At 50.0% G+C, this 15,489-nt stretch overlaps 1 protein-coding gene across 13 annotated transcripts in view; it reads right to left on the bottom strand.

Annotated features, from left to right (window-relative positions):
• Positions 1-15,489, bottom strand: part of LOC125739600 (disco-interacting protein 2 homolog C) — a 112,303-nt gene that overhangs the window by 40,302 nt on the left and 56,512 nt on the right. For 7 of the 13 annotated variants that reach the window (XM_049009861.1, XM_049009865.1, XM_049009862.1 and 4 more), the window contains exons 4-9: positions 11,283-11,432; positions 5,780-5,986; positions 4,607-4,729; positions 1,772-1,906; positions 1,042-1,161; positions 622-819 (exon numbers count right to left, since the gene is read on the bottom strand). In XM_049009861.1, the coding sequence (XP_048865818.1) occupies positions 622-819; positions 1,042-1,161; positions 1,772-1,906; positions 4,607-4,729; positions 5,780-5,986; positions 11,283-11,432 (933 nt within the window). The remainder of the gene's footprint in view (positions 1-621; positions 820-1,041; positions 1,162-1,771; positions 1,907-4,606; positions 4,730-5,779; positions 5,987-11,282; positions 11,433-15,489) is intronic. The other 6 variants (XM_049009864.1, XM_049009866.1, XM_049009868.1 and 3 more) reach the window with 3 other exon arrangements.

Here is a 15,489-nt window from a genome sequence, read left to right as displayed (position 1 = left end):
CCTTCTGGCCCTCCACACACGCCACCCCCCTCCCCCCAACTGGCTTCCAGTAATACAGATATTTAAGAGAAGAAAATGCACGCTACACATATAAAATGTCACAAGGCCACTGGTAAAAAATACCAAGACAGCAAAACAGGTAAAAGAAAATCACAGAACATCAGATTAGGCCTGGGGAGAGTTTCGCTGTACAGTTCAAGCAATTATCCTTAGAAATCACAAATGACCATTATTGGGGGGGGGGGGGGGGTTTATTGGGTGGGGGGAGCCCATAGGGGCCATAGCTGAAAACCAATCACATGGCGACAAGGAAAATTCTGCACTGAAGGATTAATTAACTATTGCCTGAAATCACATATAAACCGTAATGTAACCACTCAGTGGCCACAGCCACTGTCATTTATTTTATATTATTATTCAACTGAATTAACTAAAACCCAAGTTGGTCATATTATGAAATCCATCCATCCATCCATCCATCCATCCATCCATCCATCCATCCATCCATGGGTCATATGACTGCCCAGACCAGAAGACCCTGCAGTTTCATTAACGGGAATTTCTCCGGCCTGTTTCCCTGTACCTCTCCCCCCACTCCGGCTGCGAGCTGGCTGGACTCACCGTAGGTGAGGACGTAAAGTGCTTTGCCGTTGGTGTCCATGGTGGTCAGGCAAGGTGCCTTGGGCGAGATGGTGCCCCACCGCTGCAGCGCCGCCTCCAGGGAGGGCGGCCAGTTGGTCACCACTCCCATCTGCTCGCCGCGGATGGCCAACATCTGGGCACCTTCAGGCCGCGGCTGGTTGGGGTCCGGCTGTTGGACTGCCAGATAGAGAGGATGCTGTAAATGATCTCGCCCTACAGCCACTGGATCAACACTACTGGCTCACCAGGCCTGGGTGGGAGTTCTGCCCACGTTTTGGAGCCAAGTGGCTCTACCTGTCCCTTCTCCGTCATGCCATCCAGCCACCCTCAGACAGGATGCTCCACATCCTCGTGCACCGTACCGGCCCCCCGTCAGACCCACTTACGCGTCACACATACCTTCCAGGAGCTCCTCGAAATCATCCACGAAGAACTCCCTCAGTGGTGGCCTCTTCGGCCTCTTCAGGGTGTTTACGAGCTGCTGGATTTTCGCCGAGACGCGACTGCTGACGGGGACTCCTGCGGAACCGGCACGAACCAGGTGGTCGTGCCGACCACCGTTAGCGGGAAGCCAGCAGGACGCCGCCTTTTATTAGAAACACTTTTTGAACGTGGACAGGGAAAGACCCGCCTGGCCGGCAAAAGATACATCCCGCTCACAACATTATCGACTAAAACGTCTGATGGGCTCGCCGTAATAACAGAGATGTGCTTCCCGGGAGAGACGAAATGCAATAAAAAGCACCCGGTGCTTAAATATCCAGGCGTCGCTTTGCTCGGCGTGGGGTGTCTGAGATAACTCCTGTCAGGTGATGCAATGTAAGCATCCCCAGGCAAAACCGTTACGTCTAGAGTTACCGCGGCCCTGTAACAGCGCCAGCAGGCCTTTGCGCGCTGTTTCTCATCCTCACTGTCAATTATGTCGTTGAGCATAAACAGAACGAAGAAGCCCCGGGTCAACGTGCAGATGTATTCTCATGAAAGTCGATGCCCCTGTGTCGATCTCCCTGCGCCCCTCCCATTGGTGTTTCCCTGGAAACCATATGCTTACAGATGACATTAATTGGTTAAAAATACACCAACAGACATCAGCCCTTGGCCCTGCCCCTCCCCCTGCCCCGAGCCTCACCATCTCCAGTCTCCATGAGCTCGGCGTTGCCGTATTTGGTGGTGGGCCGGGGGGTGGTGGACACCTGCGGTCTCTCCACCTGGGCGCTGTGCTCCGATGCGTAGCTGGTGACATCTGGGGGTGCCGAGTGGTTTTCTGGGCAGGGTCATGGAGAGAACCTTGTTAATCACAGCGTGACAGTGCGGTGGGGGGGGGGGGTAGTTTTAGAGTAGGGAAGGGGGGAGGGAAATCAGCCAAGAAGCATGTGTGCGAAATGTGTGTAATGGATGGAAAAATGGGACGGGACTCCAGACAGGAGCAGTGCTCCTAAGAATTAAATAAAATACCCACTGAATCTAAATGTCCCACAATGCACCTCTCAGCAGAAGAGCCTGCTACCCATTAACCAGCAGATGCAAAAATCAGACCCTTCTATGAGCATGGCTTATACCATACAAAACAAGCCAGATAAACAGGAACAATAAAGACTGGGGAATATAAATCCCACAACCTACAGCCTAAATGACGCATGATACTTATTAAGACTCTCTCTGCTCACATCAGTCGTAAACTCTAACATATGAGTGAATCAACACAGAAACAATGGGCATGAAAAAATGATAGAGAGCCTCATGAAACAGAAAACAGCATCAACACGTGAGTATACTATACTCTGGTGATTCTATATTACTAAATGCCCAAGATGTTCCCTGCGACGGCCTCCGCTCTCTGCCGCAATTTCCCATTAAGAGTTAAGGGCTAACGGTCTGTCTGCACATATTTCTAAAGCATCTACTCCACATTCTTCAGTTTTGGAATGTGTAACGTATTCAAGATGTTTCGGGATGGTGGAGTGAGGGGCCTGAACTTTACTGAGAGGCTCTAAGGAAACGAACATTTTATTCTGAAGCTGAATACGAAAATCCCTACGCCGAAGCTAAAATCTGAGAGTCTTTACACTGAAGCTGAATGTGAGAGCCCTTATACTGAAGTTGAGTGTGAGTCCTTACACCCAAGGTAAATATGAGAGTCCTTACACCCAAGGTGAATATGAGAGTCAGAGTCTTTACAGCTCTTTTTCTTATGAAATTAAAAAAGTGATCAAATCATTTTGTAATTGTTAATTTTTGTGCATAAGCTCCTCATTTGGTTAGTTTCACATGAGATATCTCTAAAATCTATAGAATAAAATAAAAGCACATCAGAAGTGCTCGTTTTACCCATAAACTGAAGCGGTGTAATCCTGATAAAGGATAAAGCAAGTTAGATTACAACCAGAATATGGTGGGAAGCGAGCGCATTCTTGCGGGGAAACACCAACTGAAACGCCCGACAACTGTTTGATTAAAACGGCAACTGTGGGAAGGAAAAAAAATATATAAAATCTCACAATGAGGCAGGTGTACGGTTATGAATACGAGGCCCTTTGAAGATCACAGCAGAGTGGGCAGGTTGCGGGGATCTCCTCGATGTCCCCAGACCTTTGGCTGTTTACAAAAGGCGGCCGGTTGGGCCGGCCCTGCCTACAGAGTGCAGCATCTGCAGTCACAGACACCTCAGGCCACGAGTCCGCGATCTGGCTTCCATCCCAGCGCAAAAACACAAGCCATCTTTATGGGGCTTTAATAAGCAACATGTGTGTCACCACACCAGGAGGCCCCGCGGCTCGATATTATTACCCTTAATAATTTGGCAAGAGAACAGAAACACACAATGCAAAGAAGCGGGGTGTCTGTTATTCTCTGTAGCACGTGTGTCTCTCTCGAGGCTGGTCGTGAGCTCTGTGACAGACTTTTTTGGTAACGTATTTGTCATGCTGAGCCTGTAGCCAGCCGTCAGGAATAACAGGGAAGGAGGTGGGGTCCTAGATGCCCTGGATGAGATGCCAGACATACCCGAGACACTAAATAAGCCGAAACGCAGTGCAAAAGTTGACACACTGGGACCCCGTGGGCTGCTGGACTTGTTAGTTAGTGGAGTCTGAAAAAATAACACAATGTGCCGTTTACTGGCGCCTTTCCATCCTGGTGGATGAGGGGCCGACAGAAGAGACACAGGTTCGGTTTCCGGAACATGCTGAATGTTCCGCCCGATGCAAATTCTTCAGGACTTTAAATAGAGCCCACTGGACTGTGAATGACAAAAAAAACAGGGCGACACGGCGACAGACCCAAACACGTTTCCCCGGAATGAGCAAAACGTCACACTGCACACAGCGTCGTGGCCCCCGAAGCTTATAAACAAACCCAAGTGACGTGAATGCAGGCCTCATTAAAGCAGCAAATGCAAATATAACCGCTACTCTGATGGCGTCATTGGGACGCTGGCTGGCATCGCAATGCTCACGGCGCCAGGGTGGGGGCACATTTTAAGAGGGAAAAGGAGTGTGTAAAAGCGGGCCGTCGGGCGGCGGGGGCCGAGCTGGGATCCGCCGGCAAGCTGCCAACGATCAAAAAGAAGGCAGGACTCACGTCCAGTATGAGGCTGGAATAAAATGGCTGTACGTTTGTGCACATGTTCACGTACCCGCACACACACACACACACACACACACACACACACACACACACACACACACACACACACACACACACACACACACACACACACACACACACTTCTCAGGGATGGGTTGGATGTGGAATCTCTCTCAGAAAGGGTGAAAGGATGACAGCAGGACACACGACGGGCCAAACACCCCCAGCTGGGCTTATCATTCCTGGAATGGCTCTAATGAACGTGAGAAGAACACATGACAGTGACGGCACTCCAATGGGGGGGGGGGGATGCGCGGTGGATGGGGGGGGGGAGATGCGCGGTGGATGGAGGGGGGGCATTTGGTGCCAGGATACTGACCCTCTGGCTCCAGGGGTGGCCAGACGAGTTCTGATCCAAATTCGCAGGACCGGCGCAACGAGTTCCCGTTCTCGACTGGCCCAGGCACTTTTTTCCTCTTCAGCGAGAGGTAAGCTAAGGGCCCTGGACACGAGGAAGAACCAGAACCGTGTTTGACAGAGTCCCAGGCCACGGCCACTGGACTGGGCCTTAACGGCACACCAGAGCGGGTCACGGGGCCACGGGGCAACTGGCGTACAGCACCACCTGGTCCAACATCACATGGGACTCATCTTAAACAAAAGTGACTTATCTACACAGACAGACATAACCACTGCAGGGCAGGAGAAACATAAGGGGCAATTAAATATGTTTGTCTTTGAACCTCGAATGATACACTGGGGACTGGCTGCTTCGGAGTAGACAGAACAACCTTCAACAAAGAACAGCGAGGAACACAACTATACAGTAAGTGTTGGGTAGAAGGGGCACAATTTCAGCTAGTAACCAGTTTTATAAAAATGAATAATCCATGCCCCCCCCCCAAGACTGTCTGCTTCTGGGTGACAGAATTACAGAGAGGTGCAAAAGAGTTAGAAGGTATATTGTTAGGGTTAAACCGAATTCATCTGCCCACCGAATAGGCTTTATGATACTTGGGTCAAATGTTTGCCACATGGCTTAGGGGCAAACTGGGGGAGGGGGCGGGGGGGGGGGGGGGGGGGGGGGTCTTGTTGTTAGGCGGTCAGAAGCAACATTAAGACACAAAAACCAATTATACCCCAGATATATTTGTGCCGCAGTACAATACTGCAAAACAGTGCTGCTAATTGTAAATTGTTCCGGAAAACTGCAGCAGGAATCTGACATGTGATGAACTAAACAAAAATCCACACAGAAACATAGACATACATAGTTATACACCAATTCAAATATGTTAAGATGGTCTGGGGTATAAAGGGCTTGAGAGTTGTTATTTTTAGAGATAATCTCTTATTGAAAGGAAGGAGTAAAACTATCCAAGTGTGGCACGTGAGTGCAGGCATGCTGAGAGTGACAGTAATCCTCCGGTGGGGTCGGTCTTACAGCCTCATGGAAGCAGAACAGGGAGGGAGGACATAAGCGAGGCCACAGTCACTGAAGGGTGCAAGGGGCCCGTGGGGGGGCCGGGATGGGGGGTGTCCCCCAACTCACCAACGTGCGTCTGGGCCAGGACGTCGGCCAGCCGGCCGGCCGCGCCGCTGCCCCCACTCTGCGTGGAGGACGACGAGGTGGTGGAGGATGTGGTGGAGCCGTGGATGGCACGACTGATCCAGTGCTCCATGCTGATGCTGCCGTGGCTGGAAGTGGGCGTGCCCTCACCGTGCAGGGAGCCCTCCCCGTCGGAACCCGACGATGTGTCTGAAAGTGAGAGGGGCCAGGAAAAAAAAAAACAAAAACAGACAAAAGCTAGGTTAGAACCACAACGGTACATAAACAAACAAACATTCTAGGCAACTGAGACGAAGGGGAAAACAAACGATCAAGAACACTGAGACGAAGGGGAAAGCAAACGATCAAGAACACTGAGACGAAGGGGAAAGCAAACGACCTCCAACACTGAGACTAAATGGAAATCAAATAACCTCGAACACTGAGACTAAATGGAAATCAAATATCCCAGACCTCCCAGAATGCTGAGACCAAATGGAAACCAAACATTCTGGAACACTAGGAAATTCTGGGAGCATCTCTCTGCCATTCAGGCAACAAATGCAAACAGTAAGTGAGAAGATGCATTCTGCTGTGCTGAAGACACACAGTGTTAGAACAATGCACTCCATAAGTGAGATGGCACACCTCCCATTTCCTTTATATACACCAAAAACAGACGCGATCTAGCATAGCGCTACTGGAGTTCCTGTGGACTTTCCGTTTCCGGGTGGTCAAATCACCATAAGCTATGTGAATGACGGTGTCTCTACATGGTCAGGCTCAGAGCACCTCTGTGTTCCCAGAACCTGCCCAAGTGCACCGATAAATGTGACACACTGAGACAGACCTTCACAGGGCCAACTTCACACAAACGACAAATATTAACACAGCTCATGCACGTCGCCGAGACACAGGACACAGCATAAAGCAAAATGATATGGGTATGTAGAGCATTTCCACTGCAGAAGTGCAGGAAGATGCAAAAACAAACAACAGTCTAGATGTGGAACATACCAGGCAGTTATTACACACTGTGAAGTGTTAAACCTTATGAAGACCAGCCCCCCCGCCCCCCGGCCATCTGGGTCACAGAGGTCAGGTGTCCCTTGTACTCTGGCCGAAATCGCAGTGCCTACGTGGACAAACAGGGCCCATCTCACACTGCAGCGTAATTGGGCATCTTATCTGTAATGCTGTTGCAGTGATGCGTGAAACCCCGGGGGATTCTGGGAGAGGGATAGATACCACCAGAACTGGGGGGGGGGGGGGACATGTCGCGGGCGAGCTCCAGAAAAGTCTGGGCACGTCTTCAGTAATGACGGCCTCACAAATCAGCCAAAATTTCGCTCCATGGAGAATCTCTGTAGTTTTTCCCCCACATGGTTCACACGCCTGCCGATGCAACTGCACAGAGCCAGCGGCCATCAGCGTTTCCTCTGAACCCTAAAATGAGGCGTGGGGTGCCTTTATGTGCCATGTCGAGCCCCGTACCCCACCCATTGATGGGCATCTCCTGAATCATACGCACGAATTCCTGTCCAGGCATCCAATGTCCACCATCCTTCCATGTCAGCCTAGCATGTTGCCGCGGATAACAGAGAATAAGAAGGAAATGCTTCAAAGCGTCGAAAACACCAAAGTGCTCGAAATATGTTCTGGAAATGGACCGAAGTGTCAGGTGCAGAGAAAATAGAATCGACACAAGCTTTATCCCAATAATTACTGCTCATGGTACATTCAGGTTCACCCAGGACAGAGGGATCCTCAGTGCGATGAAGGACGTGGGGAAACATGGAAGTTTCATTCCCGAAGACAGTCTGGAAAAGCACCTTTCCATTCCCGACTGCGCCACCGAACCTCGACGCAGGAGGTCTGCGTCTGACCCGTGCGTCTGCCTCGCTGTGTCTGCTGATCACTGGATCAGTCGTTGCCTAGCAACCCCTAGGTCACATCGCCCGCCGCGAATCTCCCAGGCCCGCCGCGATCCCTGGTGGACCAGCCGTGCACCAGACCTAACAGATCACAGAGTATGCGGAATCACAGACCACCGGTGCATCCCAAAGCACCGGCTGCTTTTTATTCCTTTACGATGAAGGATAAACAGTAATGATGACAGTAGTGTTTGGTACCGGTCCATGAGAGAATCACATTATGTTGTTAAGCCCATTAAAATCACATTACGTTGGTAAGATGTTCAGTAACATCCTTTTAGTGATGCAGATCGTAGTTATTTAAGTGGATGCCTATCACTCAATACATTTTACACCTAAAAACATAACTTACAATTATCACTGGAAAAATATGAAAGATATTCTTTCAAAATCGATAATTCATAATTGTAAGAGTCTCTTATTTCCTAGATATTTTTATTGATTTTGAAATGAATTTCATTAACCAAAAATATATTTGTATTACATTTAGATAGGAATAAAAGACTAGGAATAAAAGCAAAAACTACATTCAGAAAACTAACGTAGTTCTGAGGCATAATCTTATTCCGCAAAAACAGATGTACTGTATATATGAATATAAACAAGCAGAACTTACTGTAATAATCTCTGGTAGCCTGGATTTAGAGGTTTCTAGATCAATGAAACCCAAGCAATTACATCCCCGAGTTTCCAGAGCTAAGCTGTGGACACACAACTGGGACACAAATCACCTCAGACAAGCTAGTCTAGTCCAGTCCACCAGAGTCCCAGAATGCACCAGGTCACTTTTCCACTGACTGCAGGTCCTCTGTGTCTGCCACACATGGGCACACCCAAAGTCAGCACTCCCAGAGGTGCCCAGTGGGAGGGGCCAACCTGACCACCTAACGAAACAACGAGACAGGAGCGAAAGCCTTGTGTCGCATGACCCGGTAGTCCCTGATGTTGTGTTCCTAAGAGGAGGAGGACAGTGTGCCCCTAAGAGGAGGAGGACGGTGTGCTCCTAAGAGGAAGAGGACGGTGTGCTCCTAAGACGAGAAGGACAGTGACCTCCTAAAAGGAGGACAGTGTCCATAAAAGAAGGAGGACAGTGTGCATCTAAGAGGAGAACGACGGTGTGCCCCTAAGAGGAGGAGGAGGGTGGGCCCCTAAGAGGAGAAGGACGGTGTGCTCCTAAGTGGAGGAGGATGGTGTGCTCCTAAAAGGAGGACAATGAACTCCTAAAAGGAGGAGGAGAGTGAGCTCCTAAAAGGAAGAGGACAGTGAGCTCCTAAAAGGAAGAGGACAGTGTGTTCCTAAGAGGAGGACGACAGTGTGTTCCTAAAAGGAGGAGGACAGTGTGTTCCTAAAAGGAGGAGGACAGTGTACCTCTAAGAAGAGGAAGGTGGTGTGTTCCTAAACGTATGAGGACAGTGTGCCCCAAAGAGGAGGAGAAGGATGATGGTGTGGCACAAAAAAGAAGGGAATATTGATGTGAGGAGGATGATAGTATGCTCCTAAAACGAGGGAGATGGTGGTGTGCTCTTAAAAGGAGGAGGATGATAGCATGCTCCTAAGAGGATGATGATGTTGTGCACTCCTAAGAGGAGGACGATGGTATGCTCCTAAAAGGAGGAGGGTGGTGGTGTGCTCCTAAAAGGAGGAGGGTGGTGGTGTGCTCCTAAAGGAGAAGGACGATAGTATGCTCCTAAAAGGAGGATGGTGTTCGTGTGATCCTAAGAGGAGGAGGACGATAGTATGCTCCTAAGAGGAGGAGGGTGGTGGTGTGCTCCTAAAGGAGGAGGACAATAGTATGCTCCTAAGAGGAGGAGGACGGTGTACTCCTAAGAGGAGGAGGGTGGTGGTGTGCTCCTAAAGGAGGAGGACGATAGTATGCTCCTAAGAGGAGGATGGTGTCCGTGTGATCCTAAGAGGAGGAGGACGATAGTATGCTCCTAAGAGGAGGATGATGTTCGTGTGCCCCTAAGAGGAGGATGATGTTGTGTGCCCCTAAGAGGAGGATGATGTTGTGTGCCCCTAAGAGGAGGATGATGTTGTGTGCCCCTAAGAGGAGGATGATGTTGTGTGCCCCTAAGAGGAGGATGATGTTGTGTGCTCCTGAGAGGAGGAGGACGATGGTATGCTCCTAAAAGGAGGAGGGTGGTGGTGTGCTCCTAAAAGGAGGAGGGTGGTGGTGTGCTCCTAAAGGAGGAGGACGATAGTATGCTCCTAAAAGGAGGATGATGTTCGTGTGATCCTAAGAGGAGGAGGACGATAGTATGCCCCTAAGAGGAGGAGGGTGGTGGTGTGCTCCTAAAGAAGGAGGACAATAGTATGCTCCTAAGAGGAGGAGGACGGTGTACTCCTAAGAGGAGGAGGGTGGTGGTGTGCTCCTAAAGGAGGAGGACGATAGTATGCTCCTAAGAGGAGGATGGTGTCCGTGTGATCCTAAGAGGAGGATGATGTTAGTATGCTCCTAAGAGGAGGATGATGTTCGTGTGCTCCTAAGAGGAGGATGATGTTGTGTGCTCCTGAGAGGAGGAGGATGATGTTGTGTGCTCCTGAGAGGAGGAGGACGATTGTATGCTCCTAAAAGGAGGAGGGTGGTGGTGTGCTTCTAAGAGGAGGACGACGGTGGTGTGCTCCTAAGAGGAATAGGATGGATGAGCACTTAGACCAAACGTCGGGCTTCGTGGTTAAAGCTCTTATATACAAACACAGCATCAAAGGGCAAATTATCCACCTGCCTCCCATAATCCACAGAAACGGCTGATTTCTAAGGTCAATGATAAACTAGGAATCGGCGGCGTAGAGTGTCTCGCTGGAAGCCTGGGGGGGCGCAGCCCTTACGTGCCACCTACTCCACAGCTGTCCCCAAGGAGCCCAAGGGTGTAAGCCGCTTTCATCTGAGTCAGCACGACGGCGAGCGCGTAATGAGACCGCTCCAGCAGGACCATCTGAGAGCTGAGTGCGCTTTGAGGGTTTATGAAGAACATGGTGTGGGGGGGGGGGCATTACAGAGAGTCGTCTCATGTGGTTTATGTACGGCTCTAACGAGGCGTAATCCACAGCCCAGCGGCTTAAAAGTAACTGCGAAGACCATCTGACGAATCACTCTCCCCCCCCCCCACCTGCCCAAGGAGGATGGCCTCTCTGTGTTTTCCGGAAGGCCGCGTCCCCTGATTCGGACGGGGAAGCGGACTGTGCGTGCTACATGACATACGGCCAGCACTGAAGGTGTGAATAAACTTTATTAGTCATACAGCTGTAAGTCATTAGCAACACAGAGGTCTGACATGAACTTACTTTTGAGTGCGGATAAGAACTCACTCAAAAGCAAAGTATACAACAGCATTTATTTTACTGTGTAGGTGATAATCATTAATATATCAGAATTACAATGATATTTTACTTTGGCCGTTCAGTGCAGGTGGACAGTGGGCGGCGCCTGTCCTGTTACCTGCCTGTCCCGGCGACAGGGGTGGGGGCGCTCACACGCACACACATTAGGACTGGACGGGTGGCGTGAAACATGCAAGTGAGTGGCACCACACGGTCACACGGGCTAGGCGTACTCACAGCCATTACTTTACCTTGGATGGTCATATGTTCCTCACCTGGGGGGGTGTAGGCGTCCATGGAGGTCTGCACCACCAGGGAGCGCCGTTTGGACGGCATGGGCACCGCCATCTTGCGTTCCTTGTGCTTGGCCAGCGCCGCCTGCACTGCCTCTGTGTGCACATCTGTGGGACATAAGCAGAGGAGCCCCCTGGTCAGTCACCCTGCACACCTGGCCCGATGTCCTCACAGTCACCCTGCACACCTGGCCCGGTGTTCTCACAGTCACCCTGCACACCTGGCCCGGTGTCCTCACAGTCACCCTGCACACCTGGCCCAGTGTCCTCACAGTCACCCTGCACACCTGGCCCAGTGTCCTCACAGTCACCCTGCACACCTGGCCCAGTGTCCTCACAGTCACCCTGCACACCTGGCCCAATGTCCTCACAGTCACCCTGCACACCTGGCCCAGTGTCCTCACAGTCACCCTGCACACCTGGCCCAATGTCCTCACAGTCACCCTGCACACCCGGCCCGGTGTCCTCACAGTCACCCTGCACACCTGGCCCAATGTCCCCACAGTCACCCTGCACACCTGGCCCAATGTCCCCACAGTCACCCTGCACACCTGGCCCGGTGCCCCCAAACGGTCACCCTGCACACCCGGCCCGGTGTCCCCGCACAGTCACCCTGCACACCCGGCCCGGTGTCCCCACACAGTCACCCACAGACCATTCTGTAATCCCCTGCCTCACCTATTCTGTGCAGACAGGGGAGCAGGACAGATTGTTGAAATTGCGGGGGGGGGGGGGGACACAAAGCAATAACCAAAAAGTAAACTTATCCAGCCATGCTTGATGATGCATGAAACCCCTGTGTGCGACGATCACCTCCTAACCCTTCAGACACACAGTAATTAAGGGAAGACTGTAAGGGAGACTCCATACAGTGATACCGAATCAGTACAGGCACATTTTCCCTATAGAACATTCTACACATCCACTGAAACCATCCAAACAAATGTCAAACCCATTACTAACTGCTTTCATGGCGAAAAACATCTACATGCAGTCTGCTGGGTTTTGACTCGAGGTGCCGTCTTCATTAAAAACCATCAAAGTCTACCAAAGCGTTGTACAATACTTGCAAATAATAAATAAAACAATACAAGCACAAGAAACAGCCGAACAATAATCATGCCAGTCCAAATGACCACTCCATAGGAGAGAGAAGTGAGAGATGCAAACTGTGGACAATAAAATATTATTAAATTTGGAGTGACAGCCGGTCTGAACAAGCGGGATTTAGTGTAGCTGCGTGACAGTAAAATCATGCAATCAGATTTGAATCTGTTCCAAGTGTGCTGCTCCACAGTTTGTCCTGCAAGCCCCCTTCTTTCTCAAGGCTGACATCATCAATGCGCGCCGAGTGACCACTCTCAGGCACGCAAAGCTGCTGGCTACCAGGTAGGAACCCATTTGCTTCTGGAATCACCTCAAGGGTGCATCGTTCTGCACAGCACTCTCATATCGAGCTGGTATTGCACCCGTGGCCTTCCTGTTAGCGGTAATGAGTCTGGCCGCTCTCCTCTGACCTCTTTTATTAACCGGCTGTTTTTTGCACCACAGAAATGCCCCTGACTCTATGCTTTTTGTTCACCACACCATGAAGTCTAGACACTCCAGCACGTGAAAATCCCCGGAGGGCGCCTGCCTCTAAGATCCTGGATTCACCACGTCTGGCATCGACAATCGCAGCCTGTTCACCGTCACCTCCATCAGGCGCAGGACAGTAATGAACATCCTGACCCATATATGGAATTGCAGCGACGTGATTGGCTGCTGGGAAGGGCTGGCTGTTTGCATTAACGAGCCGCAGAGTGTACACCTTACTATAAACCGTAAATGCAGCAGTAGTAGCACTTAGTTAGTTATCATATGGTTCCTCCAACGGGTCAACAAAACAGCTGAAGCTTGCTGACGCCACCTTCTCTATGGAACATCTATGATGGCTGCTGCATCCTGAAGGCCACCAGCCTGATCAGAGATTCACCCCACCACTCTCAAAACAAAAGCATGACGATAAACATGTTTTGACGTTGGCTTTGATTCTGCCCAGAAAAATACACATTCAGAGGCTGTGTGGTTCAGCCTCTGTGCCTGTGATCAGAAGGTTGCCGGTTTGAGTCGAGCTTTGGGAAAATAGTCACATGTCCGTGGGCCCTTAAGCGAGGCTGGCTGGCTGCCCCTTCACTGTGACCCCCCCCCCTAAGCTTGCTCTCACCTGTATGGAGAGGAGGATAGGGCAAAGTGAAAAGAGAATTTCCCCATGGGGATTGAGAAAGTATCACTGTTCCGATTATTATACCATTTTATTACAGCGCATTAGTCATTTAAAAGCCAACAGCCACAGTTCAAAAGGTACAACAGCAGGAACCTGAATGAGTGAGCAACCTGGTGCAGGGGAAAAGTACTGCAGCTTGCTGCCCTGTGCATACTGTAACTGGATTATTATGGGATGTCCAACATGAGGAGGCCCAGGAGAGAAAAAATAAGCCAGTAAAGAGCAGTGTAACTCACAATGACTGGGAGACAAAGGCCTTGCTGATGTTCCAGAATGCCCAACGGCTCACTTACAGAGTGTGTTGGAATAATGAGGCACCAGTTCATTTACATTTTACATTTACATTTTATTATATCAGATGCTTTTACCCAAAGCAGCGAGCAACTGGGTAACAGCAAGCAGGGTGAGATGGAGTCACTGGGGGCTCAAGGGCCCAACAGTGAAATCACTCTGCTGAGACTGGGATTTAAACCAGCCACCTTCCGATCACAGGGTGTCATAACCCACTGCGCCACACACTGACCCCCAGACAAGGGAATGACTCTTCTTCAGATTAGTTCAACTGTACAACTACGTCAGGAAAAAACAAGCTTCAATCCATCTGCTCCTCCATGCCTCGCTCCACCCATCCACTTATCCGCTGTGACCCCGGAGTCTCTCTTTATTCCGCCCTGGATGGGATTTAAATACTATGGCTAAATTACAGTCACTAATGCGCTTAACTGCACATACACCAAGGAAAACAAGGAGAATATGCAAAAGCCCGATAAATTACAATAAATTCCAAGATTATCAAAAAAACATTTAAAAATACTATTCAAAAGGTCCCCTTCCTTGCACTAAGGAACTGCATCAGAAATTTTACCCAGAGTAGCTGAACACAGTCCCAGAGGGGACTAAAACCAGCAACCTCCTGGAAACCAGAGCACAGTAACTAAGCCATAAAACCCAACCAAAACAGAGCAAGACCCAAGAAGACAAAGCCTACCACAACAGTGTCAGCACTGACCCGGCTGCTTTTCTGGAACGCAGCCAGCCCCAGTTGGGGTCCAGCTGGCCCCAGCCGCCCCGCAATTTCATGTTCAATCAGGGATTTAATACGCAATCCTGGCAATGGAGGCTACATTCTAGTTTGTCATTTTGTTTTTTTTTAGAAAGTATCCCACATTTCAGTTAACTGTAAGTTACATTCATTCCCCCTAAATGGCTATAACCCCTCATTTCAGTGTACATCATCACTTCAGCGGGCCTGGCAGGAAAGGACACCTCACGGCAGCTCACTGCTTCGGGTCATATAAAGCTAAATGAATAAACATCAAGGCACCATCATGGCGGCAGATCAAAGCAGGTCGCTTAGCCAGGGACGGCATGAGGCTGGCGCGCAGGATGGACCATCAGAGGTTCTGCAGATTTAAATATGGAGCTCTGCTCCTACCCCAAAAAGATTTAACATAGTAGGTCTTAACGATACATAGGTACCGTCACATGGGAAATGGAGCAAAAGGTTAATAAACTATTCCTTGGCGTTGGCGGGGTGGGACAGCCGCGTCAGCCAAAAGCCGCGCGCATGGCTGTGCAAATTCATCCACCGATAGAATCCTATCTTATCTTATCTTATATTAACTAATGCTTTCATCCAAAGTGATCATTTTTTGAGAAAGCAGGGGTCAGACAGTCCCTGTAGCAATCAGGGGGTTTTCTTCTTTTTCTTCATGCACAGATATTGAGATTTTTGGCACAGAAACAACCACAAAATCAAACCTACAAACTGGACGTTGTTGGTCCCCCAAGGTAAATTCTGCGGAGTGGGGGGCAGCGCCAATTGTACCCGACTACAAATTTTGCCAGCAGACATACCAATTGGCCCATTCAGAAATGAATGGTATGTCAAATGGCCAG

The sequence above is a fragment of the Brienomyrus brachyistius genome, chromosome 4, assembly GCF_023856365.1.
Source record: "Brienomyrus brachyistius isolate T26 chromosome 4, BBRACH_0.4, whole genome shotgun sequence".
Taxonomy (NCBI): domain Eukaryota; kingdom Metazoa; phylum Chordata; class Actinopteri; order Osteoglossiformes; family Mormyridae; genus Brienomyrus; species Brienomyrus brachyistius.
The sequence above is the reverse complement of the archived record's forward strand: the minus strand, read 5'-3'. Positions and strand labels throughout refer to the sequence as shown.